Consider the following 14,165-nt stretch of genomic DNA (forward strand, 5'->3'; position numbering starts at 1 on the left):
AGCCCTCTCCTAGAGAGAATTAAAGGAAAAAAAGAAAATGGATAGGTGAAATAAGTCTCTTCCAAGGTGCAAAGACTTGGTGATGGTAAAGGCTCTGTCAGCAGCTGTGTTGCATGCTGGACAAATGTGAAAAACAAGCGCTGCTTTGTTCGTTTATATTAGTAAAGAGAAACACATGAACACAAGATCAGTTGTAAAGTGCAGAGAAAAAGTAAGACACGGAAAGAAATAACAGAACGAAAGAAAAGAAGTAGCCTACATAGGACCTCCCAAAAGTACTCTCCAACCATGTGATGTGAGCACGAGGGACTTGTTAACACACAGGGTAAAAAGATGAGATGCTGTCCTCTCACACCTCCAAGTAGGCCTACATGGAGTAGACTGGATACTGATTTGCATTTGGGTGCGCCAATGACTATTACCCTGGTTCGAATCCCCATTGTGAATCCGCGTTGGTAGAATTTTCAAGGCTCCCCATCTTCTTGGCTTCGTCCCATCAGATTGAGATAGCTGTATACTGTATTCCATCCATTATATTTACAATTGAAAGGGCATTAAACGAAAAAAATAAATAAATATAATTTACACTTTGTGCTGGCGTGGTCAATATATACCCAATTGTGAACGGAAATAACTGGATAGTGATTGAACGCCACAAACTGTGGTGAGCAACAATCAAAGACAAGCCCCCCCCCCCCTTAAAAATATAGGCTTACCTTATTTGATGTATCCAGATAAAAAAGCACATATAGGCCTATATAACGTATTGGAAAAACAATTTAAAACACAGGTGGAAAACATATAAACACTTTTATTTTGAAGAAGAAAATGTCAGTGTTTTAAGTAATGAATGGGATGCAGACTACACAATTTAAAAACCATTTTTACTTAAAAAGACAACTGCACAAAAATATTCCCAATCCATTTTTTCCCCCTATAATTTATGATCCTTAAGTGTCATCAGCTGGTTCAATCAGACATAAATTATGTGTCACGATCTGGTGGAATCAAGCGCTCGTCAATTGTTAGGCATGTAGAGTTATCTGAAAGCTGATTTATTTGCCATGCTTCCAATGAAATAAATACCCATATATCTTCAAGATATTTGCAATTGAAGGAAGTGAGGTCGCCAGGGTTCAGGGGTGAAATTAGCAAGAAAATGGCCACCAAAATTTGGTAACTCCAACAGCTTAAGAGTATTTGAAAGCTGACAAATGACACATTTTGTGCCTTTAATCAATGTTTTTCTAGTAAAATTCACATGAAAATATGTTTTTTATTATGGACCTAAAAGAGCCAAAAAAAAAAAAAAAAAAAAATTTGATAAAAATTTCCAAACTGGCTGGAAAGTGCCAATTTTTTCAATTTTATTATTTTGACGAGCGCCTGATTTCACCACAATGCCTCATAAATTTGTTACTTCATCCATAATTTAGCTGCTACTTCAGATGTATTCCTCGAATTTCTTCAGGCCTTTGAAGTGCATACTCTCGTCCACCAAAATGAATTAACGACCATCAAGGTCAGCAGGAGAAGGAAACGTTATTTTTTTAAGTTGTATGGTTCTGCCCAGCCATCCAGCTTTCAGTAAATATATGGTCATATATTTGAGATTGATTTCAATCAATGTCGTCAGGAAATTACAACCCTTAGTGAAAACACTCAAAATCCCCTTACATCACAGAAATTTACCCCTTACACTTTATATTATTATTTATAGGGTTCGAATGTGGAATCGAATAGTCTGTAACTGAAATGGAAGTTAGTGGGTTTTTTTTAGTTTTTTGAAAGCAGTCGACTGTACTATACTTTTCTTATATACTTCTCCCTTGAAACAGAAGAACTAAATATATGAACGAGTAATGCTAGTTTCATGCAAAAGAAGTCACAACTGAAGAAGTCTGACAAAAGATGCTATTGCAAAATTGCAGTGAATGTCCCTGCAATTATATTAATATTAACATTACTAACAATAAAACGGTAAAAACTATCGTTTGCACTGCAATAAAATATAAAGCACTGCACCTGCACGGCCGGTGTGTCTGTCAACGTAACACAGTTAATGCCAAAAGGAAACCACATTGTCAATAACTACGAGAAGCAGAGAGTCTTTACCCCTACCCCTTCATTGTTCAGTATTTCAAGACACAGAGCAATTACTTCTCACTTCCACCTCTGCTTGCCAGTCAGGCAACAAAACATTTCTATTCATTCAGAATTGTATCCATCCAAATATACAGTTCTACCAACCAGACTCATTCAAAAGCACAGAACACAAATGCAAGCAAAACTGCAATTTTAAAACAAGTAAGACAGAAAAGGATAGGGTACACTATGTACACAGGTTTCATTGTTATATGAATATTATCCACAGGAACTACCGAGAAGTAGTTTAATAACCATTTCTTGAATCACGTATTCATACATTTGTCTTAAACTTAAATTTAACAATTTTACCTTGTCTGCAGGAGGAAAAACATTTTGCATGACCAAATACTTTTATACAATTTACCACAACTAAGATATAATCAACACATGATGCTTAGTTCTACCAAGAGACTTCTAACATAAAACCTTTAGAAAAAGTTGAGACCGAGAGAGGGGTACACAAGCACTCTTATACTGCCAAACACACACAAACTCTTACATCTTGCATTTCAACCAAGCACACATTCTGTATGCATTAACTACAAGTACAACTAAACACTGGCTAAAATGTTCGCTTGTCGCTCCCCTGATTTTGCTGAGGGCTCCTCCTTCTCATCTTTCGGGTCATCGGTTCTAATTTTGATGTTGTACTTTTCCCGGAACGCAACGAGTTCTTTCCCTTTAGTCTCCAGGTTCCCCCTCAATGAGTCAGTGTACTCTTTCATCTGAGAGAAGAAAAAAAGCAACAACCCAAAGGCCTCATAATGATTGTCTTGTTAAACATACAAAATCAAAGAGACAAAAATATGACAAAGTTCTCATTTAACAATCTGTGTGAAGCAGAACACTTGACAAATTCCTGGAAAGAGACGTTGAATAAGTTGAATAACATAACACCCCCCACCCCCACCCCTTATTGTTCAAGAAAGAAGAGACAAACACGTGTGGTGAAAATTTGTACACGAGTGCCTGAGGACTTTATAAGAATTTTTTTTTAAAAGGGGGTTACAAAAGTGGCCACAACAAGATCTTGTGCACTGATGTCAAAGCGGTGTAGGAATTCACGTGTTTGTGTCACATCATTTCTGACAACGAACAATGTCCAATACTAAATAAGCAGGAAAAAGGAAGCATGTGGTGACGAAGAGAGTGTAACATTTTACTCTCAATCTGCTCTACCCATTAAAATGCACCTAAATACCTCACTAGAGCAGTAAGCAACTACTGATACAACTAGCAAAAAAACCCTCCCCTAATTGGTTTGGGATTCCAGAAATATGAAAGTATTCACACACAGTATTTAAACTGGCAAACAGTGTGAACAAACCTGCAATAATGTGCAAATTCAGTATGCATCATGAAATATTTAATACATGTTAGAAGGATCTGATGGAGGTACCTAAAACCTTACCATTAACTAAATGGAAATTGGATGGCTTTGTCAATGAGGCCTTTAAATCCATAAAAATACATGTAATCATATCAATGACCTTGACTCAAGACCAAGAAAGAGAAAATCTGAAGCAATCAAAATAATTTGTATGTTCTAAGATATTTGAAAACTAAAGTAAACTGTTTTTGAAATGACACAGTGGAATGAAATTTTATGCTTTCAGAAAATGTATTGTCTTCACTGCCGCGCCCGTAGAATTTATGGGCCTGAACCGTATATCGCTGTGCCTATGACCCGTAGAATTTATGGGCCTGAACCGTATATCGCTGTGCCTATGACCCGTAGAATTTATGGGCCTGAACCGTATATCGCTGTGCCTATGACCCGTAGAATTTATGGGCCTGAACCGTATATCGCTGTGCCTATGACCCGTAGAATTTATGGGACTGTGACAGTGGTTGTTTTGATACCAATTATAAGGGAAGTTACAGTTACAGTCTAGTAATTATCATTGGGGTACCTTTCCTTTATGTTTACCACCATCCCCCCCCCCCCCCCCATTTGAAAGCGCCAGGTTCAAAGTTTAGCTCAAAGAGAAAATTAGATCTAGATCTAACACATCGACAGCACAAAACAGATTTATTGGCAGTAAACACAGACGGGCTTACATGTATGGATTGTACGAGTGTTGTATAAGGTAGGAAAAGCCTTTTTACCTGCAGACACTCACTCAACCTGTATTCCCCTTTTTTGGGTCTCAGTTTATAATTACTCGAATGTGTACTGTTTTATGTTGTTTAGTGGTGTTGTTTTTGGCATCATGTTACTAACTCAAACTTTTCTCCATCTATCTCTCACTGAAATCCCCCTAAAATTATACCAATAGAAACATGGTTCAATGTAGAATGTACATGCACAAATTCATGAGGAAATATTCATAAATAAACAAGCTATGGGAGGTAGAGTCCCCTGAGCCGCCTTGGTTCTTGGGATTTCCCTTGGCAAAGGGGCCTATTTACCTGCGGCATTGATGGGGTTAAGTAAAAAATGGTCTTACTTAAGTCTTTTTACATGCTGAGAAGTATAAATTTGACAAATCAAACATGAAATGAAGACTGCAGCATACATCTTGGAATGTTGCGATAGACACGGAAAAACAATCAATAGATGCAAAATAAAGTTATCAAAAATGGCAATGGAACAATGATACTAATGTCAAGCAAGTGTCTGCGACATGGGTTTTGGAAGGATGGTCACCGGGGTGTGTCCAAGAGCAAGACAAGATTTTCTTGTTAATTTCTTAATAGACATCCCAGTGTCTTGTGCATAGGCTGCCATTCTTCCCCCATAGAGCTTTGGGTCTCCAAGCCTATGGTTGGGCCAATATTTTCTTCTAAGAGCCTCCAGCATTGGGAAGGCTTTATAGTTTCTTGTTTCAGTTTGGTTGCCGGTTGCCCACTGACACTGCTCTGAATTTCCGATCTTGAACTTCAGGTGGAGATGGTGTTTAGTCAGTTTTGTGTTCTTTCTAAGCCTAAACAGCACAGACTGCTCTTGACGGCTGAGGAGACAGTACGGGGTCATCCTGGTTGTAATATGGGTGCTGTGCCTTCTACTTTGCTTGTAATCCCCTTTTTAATAACGTTTTGGACTCAGAATACTTGTCCTTTTTTCAGGTTGCTCTGATTGAGACCCTTCTTTTGCAACTGTTTCATTCCAAAATAAGTTACAATGAGATGTTATCCTCTGTATCATGATTGTGATTTTTGCAGAGGTTTGCAATTGTTGCTGTCAGGTCATGTAGCTCGCTGTCTCCATTTGATAGATGGCCTTGTAGGGTCTGTGAGGAGGACCATGTTGGAAGAGGAGCGTGGGTCAGATCCGATTTGAGTGGCTGCAGTTTTCAGAGCAACTATTTATGCTTTGTCGTTTGGAGCTCAGAGGCTGACTGCAAGCCTTTCTTTGACTCCCTGTCCTGTTGGGAACTGAATGATTATTCCTACCCCTCCATTTTGAACAGCATCCTCAGCAAATCCATCTGTGTAGACTCTTGTCCATAGCTCCTTAATTAGCGCTTGTCAAGGTGTTGGGATGCAAGAGCTCTTCTCTCTAGGCAGGTCTATGAGTCCTTTGTATGCACTTGTGCCAGGGATGCTAATCAGTAAGTGTAGGGATGTTTGGTCTTCCCAGGTAGGCATATGTTATGCAAGGGAATCTCTTCATGGATATATTCATTTACGGGCAGATCCTGATGTTCCAATTCTTTGCTCCAGAGAGCAAAACTTGCTCTTTTTAAGGTCGGGCCTGCACAAGCTGTGTCACTTTATTCTTCATGGGGTGATTTTTTAGCCTCATGAACTTTACCGCTTGGGTCCGGATCTTTGCATCTGATCTCTGCGATCTTCCATGGGTTGGAGTCTTGATGTTGTCTTAAGTTTAGAGATTTCAGATTTCAGAGCTCCTGTGATGATATGGGCAGCCTGATTTTGAACTTTGTTAACTCTGTCAAAGTTGGACTTTGCAGTGGTGTCATGTGAAGCCATGCCATAATCCAGGGCTGGTCAGTCACAAGACATGATAACCCTAGCTAAAAAAACCGCAACCCAGGATGCTGCACAGTGGCATGATTGCAGCATATCTGTATGTCCCAGTACTCGTGTCTCAACATATCTACGTAATTCTTTATTTACATACTGTATTTTCATGTATTCTTAATAAATATTACGCCATTTTTAACAAAATTTCTCCATGCGGATCAATAAAAAAGAAAATTTAATTATTACATCTTTATTATATAAAAGACTAAGATCTCTCTACAGAGCACGAGCAGCTCATAAAAAGCAAAACTAGGTGGAGGAAAAACAGAACAGAAAATGAATATATAGAAGTGAAACTTTTGTAGAAGACAATTTCCTCACCTTGTCTCGACTCGTGGCTAAGCCAGGCAGGACAACATCTACAGTCCTCTCAACAAGGATACCACCAATCATACGATAGCACTTTCGGTTTGGATCAACACCTTTCAAAACTTCGATAACAAGGCTGTGAATATGGAAAGAGGAAAAGTAAAAGGACATGATACAGCAAAAACAAAACAGGGGGCTCAAGGACTAGTCCGACTGTAACATTTCAAAATATTTGTTAGTGCTACTACTGTGAGTAAGGCCCAAGTGAAACTGATGACATATTCCTGTAGAGAACTGGACAAAATAAACAAAAACTAAAGTTGCAGCTAAGCGAGGAGGCAATGCACATTTGTTCGCTAGACAAAGAGTTTACATGACCAATGTTCTTATTTTAAAAAAACAACAAACCCCCCTCCCCCCTCCCCTGAAATCTGTCTCATTGATCAACAGAGAAGAGTTATGTGCATATCAGATGATAGTAAGGTTAATTTTATGAATTGATAGCCTAGTGTAAAGTCTTACATTTTTGCAACGGAGAAATGTCCCTCCCCACTTTTCCCTACATTTTGTCAAAATATGAATTCAGGTTCTTGTCCAATACATAAAAGAATAATAACTTGAACTGTCTGCTCTTTATCAGTAGTCCTTAACTCTTTATCTCTGAGGGGGGTAAACCCACCATGCTGGGGCCCATTTTTTGGTACTATATCTAAAAATGAACAAAATCATCAATAAATTGGTCATCAAACCAAAACAAGTGAACCCATTTCGACAGTTCTTCATCTAATGAATGAAATCCCGATAAAAGAGACCTGTTTGTGGCAACTGCAGAAAAGTAAATTGATGTCGAAGTCGTCGTAAAGGAATGTGCCCGAACCGCTGTCAACGGCTCACCGGCACAGTGGTTCTCCCCATGAGCCGCTGGGACCGGCTTGCCGGAGATAAAGAGTTAATTAACCGTTTCGCACTTACAGCGCCCGTATGCGCCCGCGCCGGTGACCCCCGCTCATCCCTATAGCGCCCGCCACAGGGGTATTTGTTTCGTTGCCGCGGGAGGCTTCTACTTTTACTATCATCAGAAGTTTCACTTAGCTATCTTTATAGAGGAAGAGTTCCGGTTTACTATGGTGTTTTTCTTGTTTCGCCAGCACAAAGAGTCACTTTTTGAGCGGGAACAAAAGTTGGAGGAGATTTTAGTTGTAAACACGCCATCATGTCTCTAGGATGCATGGGCCTAAAGCTGCCCGATATGAGTATGGCAGAAACAAAATAAAAACACCCAAAGAAAAGTCTTTTAGGTGCTTTCAAGTTTCCACCAGAGGCTTCAATCTCTGTGAATGTGTTGTATTTCTTTTGTGTGGATTACCTCTTTGTCAGTGGCAGAAACTTCGTGAGTCGAAGAAATATATATACGAGATCTAAATCTAGATCTAGACTCGGAATCCAAGACACGTATCTCAGAAAGACCTCTCATATCATTTCATACTCTTCTATTCCACTTATAATTTTGTACTAGTAATTTAGCTCATTCATTTTCCTTTCAGAAAATACTATTTTCATCATTTTTGGTTGTGTTTGTGATGTTATACAATATTTTTAGTAAGGTACCCCTTCAACTTTCGTGGAGTTATTGCCCTTGTCTTAAGGATGGGGGGCCACAGCTGGCCAAGCCTGCTAAGTGCGATAGGGTTAAGAATAGTTGTAGTGGTGTCAACAATTAATGCAAAACCAACTCTGGAGGCTCTCAACATTACCAGCGCTGAAGATTTAGACTATGTGAAGAAGACAGAAGACAAAAAAAACCTAGAAGCTGTCAGATCTAAAATTTAAAAGAAAAACTGCATTTTTGCCTCAACCATAACATTGTAGGCATTGCATGTCTCTTTCATTTCGTTAGCTATTTGGGGCACTAAAAAGTAGCGGCCAATGAACAAACACGTTTTATGGAGCCCATGAAGCCACAGCCTTTTTATGTCACAAAGAATTCCCTCGCACAGGTCATAAGGTATCAATAGTATCATTGCAATCAGCATTGTACAGTGGAATCCTGTTATAACGAGAGGGAGGGGACCGGTGCCAAATGTCCATTATACTAGGATTCTCGTTATAAGGAATCCAGTAATAAATTCAATGGAAATAATAAAGTAGGCCTAATCTATGAGTTTGGTGTTCTGTTTATTTCTTTTTTGTTATCTCCCCTGATGATGACATTGTTCAACATGACCTCCTAGGTCTTACTTGATCAAAAATCGAATCAGGTTTCTTTCTCTAGCGCTAGTGATGTTGACAGCACGGCGTTGGCGATCAGAAAGAATGCGCTCTGGGCTAACTCACCCGCTGTGTTGTCCCCCACCCTAGATGGAAGAACGTAGAGCCCCCACTCCACAACACCCCGTGGTGTGTTTAGTCTACTTGCGCACGTTACTACACATTCACTCCATCCTTTACAGCATTGTGACCTCTCTATCCCCGCTTCGGAGAAGTGAGGGAATGGGTAGTGGTAGGCCTAGATAATCTAGACTAGGCTGGCCTATCACACGATGCGTTCTGCTTGTCTGCGCACCATCTACGCACCACGCCCTCCCCACTCATTCGCTCCGGCCTTCATTGTTGGCAAACGTGGGCTCTCCTATTCTTTGTTTCGCTCAAGGAGTTGATGTAACTTCTCCTAGGTTTCGCTAGATCACCAACAAGTTTCTCAACTGGCGAGGTTTATATATGTATAACTGGCCTGTGCGCTGTGCACAGCAGCAGCAATATTCCGCTATAACCGACTCTTGTGTTTGTCCAATTGCGCTATAGCAGTATTTTATTTACAAAGATAAAGAAGGGAAAAAAACAGGGTTTTAGAATAGTGTCTTTATAACAGACTTCTCGTTGTTTTAGGACTCGTTATAAGTGGACTCCACTGTACTCGCATGGTCCTGGGAGCAATCCAAGTGCCTAACAAATGAGTAGTTTTCGGAAAAAGTAGTACCGCAAAGAAATGACTCGATACACCTCATCATTTACCACTAGATTTTGATGTGCAGGGTCAGAGGTAAAATTTGATCCTTCTTTTCATTTGCTGAGAAATTTGGGTAATTCCTTCAACCTCACGGCCTTCCGAAGATGACAGGGTCGAAATTTCGAGGGCTGTTCGGAGAAACAAAGCTTTGCATTAACCAATCCGCTCTCTATGACAAGAACTCTGCTGTCCTATAAGCTTAATGGAAATTTTTATTTCAGTAGTAAATGCGTTATAAACATCATTTCCTTCGTACATTATGAACATGACTTCTGGCACTACCACAAATAGAAGTGCTATAAATAAGCAGTACACTGGGGTACCCCCATTCTGCTGAAACTACAGCCTGATTTCGCCATGGTTGGTCATGGTGTTTGATATAGCTACATTTGGAAATTGAACGAGAAAAGTGCTTTAATAGAATATCTGACTGTGAGACGGGTCCATTAGTAAAATAAAAATGCTTTTTTCCCTTTCAAACCCGGGATTGTTCATAACAAAACAATAGCATCCAAAAGGTTCGAACGGGCCTCATATGACTTATCAACTTATGATAAATGGTTATCCGTTATAATTCACGTGTTTGTAACCCCTTCTCATTGGACGAACATGTAAAGCTACCAACTTAACCATAACATGTTTCAAACGAGATGTAGTGCTTCCACCAGCTGACGCTGAAAAGTAAGGAAAATTGTGCCGGGGGTCTGGGGGACGCAGAGGCCCCCATCAGGGTCCAGGGACAGCGTCCCGGTGGGGGTTCAGAGGGCGAAGCCCCCGAAGAAATTGAAATAGTGCTTTTAGAGGGTTGAAAATGGCATTTGGGAGCCTGTTAGAAAAGATTGCCTACTACTCATAACATTTATTTGTTCGCCAACATGTTGTCTTGTTTGATTTTTTTCACCTACATATCTTTCCATTGCTGGCAATGTTTAAAAACAGTTTCCCCTTCTATTGCTACTACAATTCAATTAATTTGTCATTGCACGATCGATAGAAGGCAAACCTGGGAATAATGAATAGATATATATGCACCTTCACAAAACAGTTACCCAGCGTATACCCTAATTTTCCACAATTTTCACTTCTGAATGTTGCATGTCACAACCTCGGAACACCACTTCGAATTATTCTTGATTTTATTAGTCTTAGCACGAAACTCTTTCAGACAGCAATTTTCTGTCTAAGATCACAAGTCAATTTACTTGATCAACGCGCATATTTTCCAGCCGCGGCAACAGTCCGAAGATAGACAGATGGAATGAGTGAATGATAGGCCTAGAAAGGAGGAAATTGGCACAAAAAGTTCGCCAGATTTCGAAATTTCCTGGTAAAAATGTGCTGCCGACCAACCTGCAATGAACACAAGGGGCATAGCGGAATAATGGCCGATTGCAGGAAATGCGCAATCTGGCAGGTCTCTATAACATTAACTTATTGCCGAGAGAATTACTGTAAATATCCGAAGCTTACACAAGACGATACGAAGGCGAATACGAATCTTTTGCTAGGGAATGTCAGTAGATATCTAGTCCTACACTGTCATAGTTTTTTTACGGAAGGAGTTGATACTGATGGAGGAACAAGTACGAAGCTGGCAGAAAGTACGGATTTCCGTAAAAATACGGAAGAGTCGAAGCACTGTTGTAGGTTAGGCCTATGCCTCAGTTTCGGACCAGTGCTGACGGTTCTAGAAGTAGGCCACAAACTCACACGAATACTAGCAGACTGACACACAAACACTTTGGCTGCGGAGATGAGGACCCGGAGATGCTCAGCGCGCGTCTACTAAGTGGGGCTGTGCAGATACTGGACTCATTGGAAAGCGAGGGTGTCAAAATACATGTATCGGCGATCATACTAAAACGCGGAAAGACACAGCAAAAAGAAATGATACCTTCCTAATTGGGAGGGTGTCCCATGCGCTCAAATGACCTTATGATGCAGTTGCGAGCGCCGCAAAACTTACTCGAAAAAAAAAAATTGTGTTGAGAAAGTTGCAATGTTGCACAGCAAAAATTCACAAACCACACTTAACAACGTAATTTTCCACTAGTCACAGTGGAACACAGTGCCATAAAGTAAGGAAAGTCTTATAATCACAGTAATTATATAGGGCTAATTCATAATATTTTACGACTAATAATGATAGGAAACAAACAAGAAAATGAAACATCGAAAGAACGTCATGCGCCAATCTGTCATTCACAGCAGTCTCGGGTGTTCATCATGGTGGAATATAAACAAGGCAACAAGGATGCCTATAAACAAACTTGTTCCTAAAGTAGGCTAACCCTGAAAATGAGTATGAAGTCTGAAGGGACTCAAATCAGATGTCTTTTCGCACTTTAATTTAGTATGACCCCTTATATATATGCAAGTTTCAGTTTCAGCCCCCGGGGGACGGGCTAAATGATAGATGAAAGGCCACCTCTATTCTCACCGCGGGTGAGAATGTGAGAATAGTGCAGGCGAGCCTTTTGGCTATTCTCACCCGGTGTGTGTTCACCGTGATAGCCTAGGTCAACCAGTACGTAGCCTTCACACTGAACCACATAATTCTACTGTGATAACAAAATTGGAGAATTCTGTGCTGAGAACACATGTTCCAGCGCTCTTGTGTTACTACTGTTAGCCTAAAAGCGTTGCAATTTTGTCTGTGGGTAGGGGGGGGGGGGAGGAGAGAGAGAGAGGGAGAGAGAGAGAGAGAGAGAGAGAGAGAGAGAGAGAGAGAGAGAGAGAGAGAGAGAGAGAGAGAGAGAGAGAGAGAGAGAGAGAGAGAGAGAGAGGAGTAGCGCAAGAACTTCGGGGCAAAACAAAATGGCGATCCCCGCAGTTCGGCTCGATTCGAAAAGTGAAATAGCCATAGCATCTTTGTAGACGACCAAATTAGCTTAAACTTTTGTGCTATAACATCTTTGTAGACGACCAAATTAGCTTAAACTTTTGTGCTATAACGTCATTTTCTCTTTGCTTTTGTCAATTTGATAATACACAACGATACACAGCATTCCGAAATTAGGAAAAACAGGTCTTGTTTCACACCGGGTGAGAATAGCCAACGCTGGCAAGTCTTACCCAGGGTGAGAGGTCGATCGTATTTTCATTCTCACCGCGGGTGAGGATAGCCACTTCCTAGATGAAAAGCAAAAGTCTCCGTTCATTACCCTGTGCGCAACAACTGGAAGCGGAAGGGAATATAATAAATCAAAGTGAGACCAGTAGACATTAAATTTTAATTTGTAATGATATTAATTATAACATTAGCTTTTGAGAAGCGGAGTGTCTACGTACACGGTAACCTGGCACCTAGTCTCAGTATCTACGTACTCAGTAACCGGAATGAAAATAAATCAATAAATTTGTCCTGTGCTGTCACTTGCTGAAAAAAAAGAAGAAAGTCATACAATACAAGCGTCTTGTCGGGCTCGCCATCGTGACAGGTCAGTGAACCTGTGCATGTGCAACTCTTATTGAAAGTCTTTAACTTTTGAATTTTATGTAGCAATTAAGGGGGGGGGGGGGGGGGGGGGGGGGAGAGACTATTGATTTTTAAAAAAGTACAGTTGGGAGAAGGATGGGGATGAGGGCAACACCGGATGACAAAAACTGAACTTGGGAGTTCTGAACTGCCTGGTTACCCTGTAAGTGACACCAGAGAGTAATTATATAGTCTCTGGTGACACTGAGACTACATGCCTGGTAGCCGGTTACCGTGTACGTAGATATTGAGGCTACAAGATCATACTACATGCCCGGTTACCGTGTACATGATACTGAAATTACGTGCCCGGTTGCCGGTTACCGTGTACGTAGACACTGAGGCTAGGTGCCCAGTTACTGTGTATGTAGAGACTCCCTTTGAGAAGCAACACAAACTTGTTTACCGCTATATTTATGAGAGGAGGCCTTTTAGCCCTCCTTTATGAGTATTTTGATCTAGATCTAGATCTAGATGAGATCTAGTCTAGCTATTCTAGCGATTAGGCTACACTTTTTAACTTGCCTTACTTAGTCCTATATCATACTAAAAACACTACTAGACTAGACAGATCAGAGATGGCAAAGACGATTCAAGAACTTTGACTAGGGTAGGACTAGATCTAGGTAATTACTAAGGTAACTAAGGCACTAAGGAGGACTCCTGCTGAGTCTTAGTCCTATTCTATGCCTATTTACTTTTAGGCTTTAGGCATAGAATAGGAGGCACCAAAGCTTTGACTTTACGTCTTTACCACTCTTGTCTCTTCTTCACTCACTCATGTTCTTTCATGTCCATTTCAACCTCTGAAATCCTTGAGGCTAAAAGTCTTTGCTGCTGCCTTAGCTCATTGAAAGCTGCAGCAGCTTGTTCAGGGGTAGGGGCCCCTTTCGTTTTCGCTGAATTGTTAAAGGAAGAGAGGGACGTCGCCATGCTTCGAGTTGATGAAGTCTCAGTAAAACATAGGCTACAGTAGTCTCGCCTAAAACAAGAGAATAGTTAAAAACAACGAAGGAATGTCTCCTCATGGTCACAAAACAAAATATTTATGATTTATACATTAGGTTTTTACCTTTCAATTTGTAATTGAATTATACCTATTCATCAATGTATATTTCAGATATTTCTGTCTCTTAGTTTTAGATATTTATTTATGACAAATAAGATTCAATGGTAAGAAAACTCACATATTATTATTATATACATTAGTTTGTCATACGGATGGTAAGAGTC

General features: G+C 40.3%; 1 protein-coding gene across 1 annotated transcript; it reads right to left on the reverse strand.

Annotated features, from left to right (window-relative positions):
- Positions 1–793: 793 nt before the first annotated feature.
- Positions 794–13,912, reverse strand: LOC101851347 (prefoldin subunit 2). The gene is made up of 3 exons (XM_005097287.3): positions 13,711–13,912; positions 6,460–6,583; positions 794–2,873 (listed from the first exon to the last, which is right to left on the reverse strand). Exons 1-3 carry the CDS (start codon positions 13,863–13,865, stop codon positions 2,700–2,702), a joined length of 453 nt encoding a protein of 150 aa, XP_005097344.1. The 5' UTR covers positions 13,866–13,912; the 3' UTR covers positions 794–2,699.
- Between the last annotated feature and the right edge of the window lie 253 nt (positions 13,913–14,165).

Source organism: Aplysia californica, unplaced genomic scaffold (genome assembly GCF_000002075.1).
Source record: "Aplysia californica isolate F4 #8 unplaced genomic scaffold, AplCal3.0 scaffold00151, whole genome shotgun sequence".
Lineage (NCBI taxonomy): Eukaryota > Metazoa > Mollusca > Gastropoda > Aplysiida > Aplysiidae > Aplysia > Aplysia californica.

What these genes read in the sequence shown, in the direction of transcription:
- LOC101851347 (XM_005097287.3), bottom strand. Translation starts at nt 13,865, where the DNA reads ATGGCGACGTCCCTCTCTTCCTTTAACAATTCAGCGAAAACGAAAGGG. An exon ending in ATGGACATGAAAGAACATGA is followed by an intron (nt 6,584 to 13,710) that starts GTGAGTGAAGAA and finishes CCATATTCACAG; the next exon opens with CCTTGTTATCGAAGTTTTGA. An exon ending in TAGCCACGAGTCGAGACAAG is followed by an intron (nt 2,874 to 6,459) that starts GTGAGGAAATTG and finishes TTCTTCTCTCAG; the next exon opens with ATGAAAGAGTACACTGACTC.